The sequence below is a fragment of the Sesamum indicum genome, unplaced genomic scaffold, assembly GCF_000512975.1.
Source record: "Sesamum indicum cultivar Zhongzhi No. 13 unplaced genomic scaffold, S_indicum_v1.0 C01698, whole genome shotgun sequence".
Lineage (NCBI taxonomy): Eukaryota > Viridiplantae > Streptophyta > Magnoliopsida > Lamiales > Pedaliaceae > Sesamum > Sesamum indicum.
Genome location: NW_011630249.1, coordinates 1 through 1,044, shown reverse-complemented (window position 1 = coordinate 1,044; position 1,044 = coordinate 1). Strand labels below are relative to the sequence as shown.

Here is a 1,044-nt window from a genome sequence, read left to right as displayed (position 1 = left end):
CATCCTTGTCATCCTGTAAAGTACTATCATAAGGATAATGACAACTGGAGTTGAGAACTATTCCTATTTGCCCGTCTTGATACATCTGCAAACAATGAAATTGAAAATGAAATGTTTGCCAAATGCTGGCTAATTATCTATTACTCTTATTCATATTAAAAGTTTTGTACCTGAAATTTCTGTCTATACGATTGGACTGCTGCTGAGTGGCAAAGAAGCATATTTCTTGCTGCAGTATATGCATCTTTGGCCGGATCATTCACATGGAACCAAGTGTCCCTAATGGTTTTGGTTATCTCACATCGTCTTATTGTTCTATAAACTCTATTATGAGGGAAGTACATCTGACCACTTTGACATGAACGTTGATTGATTGTTGAGTTGTTGTCTGTAGGGTCGTCTTTACGGAACTCATCCCCAGGCGTATATCCATGAACTATGTAGCTCCATGGCTCGTTAAATGTTGTCCAAAATTTCACCCGGTCACCAAATTCTTGAAAGCATAGCTCTGCGAACTCAACAAAATCCTTCCTGCATATCATTGAAACACAAACTGAGTACATATCACTACTAAAACATCATAAGAAGCAAATATCCAATATAGTCACTTACACTATTTGGTCGCTTAACATGCCACCATACTCCAGTTGTAAGCAATTGGGAAGATCCCAGTGAAAGAGAGTTACGAATGGTATCATGTCTTTCCCAAAGTGATATAATTCAAGTTAATATTTCATCATTATAATACTTGAGAAAATAAGAAACGATATAGAAAGCGTTGAGATATGTAGAGTTGGATTTCAACCATTGGCTTTAACAGTGTTGATAACGTCATTATAGTAATCGATTCCTTCCTTATTGATTCCAGCGAAAGTTCTTCCACCTATTATAGATTATTAATTAGTAGACTTAATTCAAACGTATCGTTGATTATTGCAAAATATTGATCCTTATAATTCTACCATACCCAAATTACTTACCTGGCAAAACTCTTGGCCATGAAATCGAAAATCTATAGGAATCAAAACCCATTTGCTTCATCAA

The 1,044-nt window shown here is 35.7% G+C and overlaps 1 protein-coding gene across 1 annotated transcript; it reads right to left on the bottom strand.

Annotated features, from left to right (window-relative positions):
- Positions 1-24: 24 nt before the first annotated feature.
- On the bottom strand, positions 25-808 carry LOC105155306 (beta-glucosidase-like; the record flags this gene model as incomplete). Its single annotated transcript, XM_020691706.1, has 3 exons — positions 613-808; positions 171-531; positions 25-85 (listed from the first exon to the last, which is right to left on the bottom strand). Coding segments are annotated over exons 1-3 (508 nt in total), but the record flags the coding sequence as incomplete, so codon positions are not given.
- Between the last annotated feature and the right edge of the window lie 236 nt (positions 809-1,044).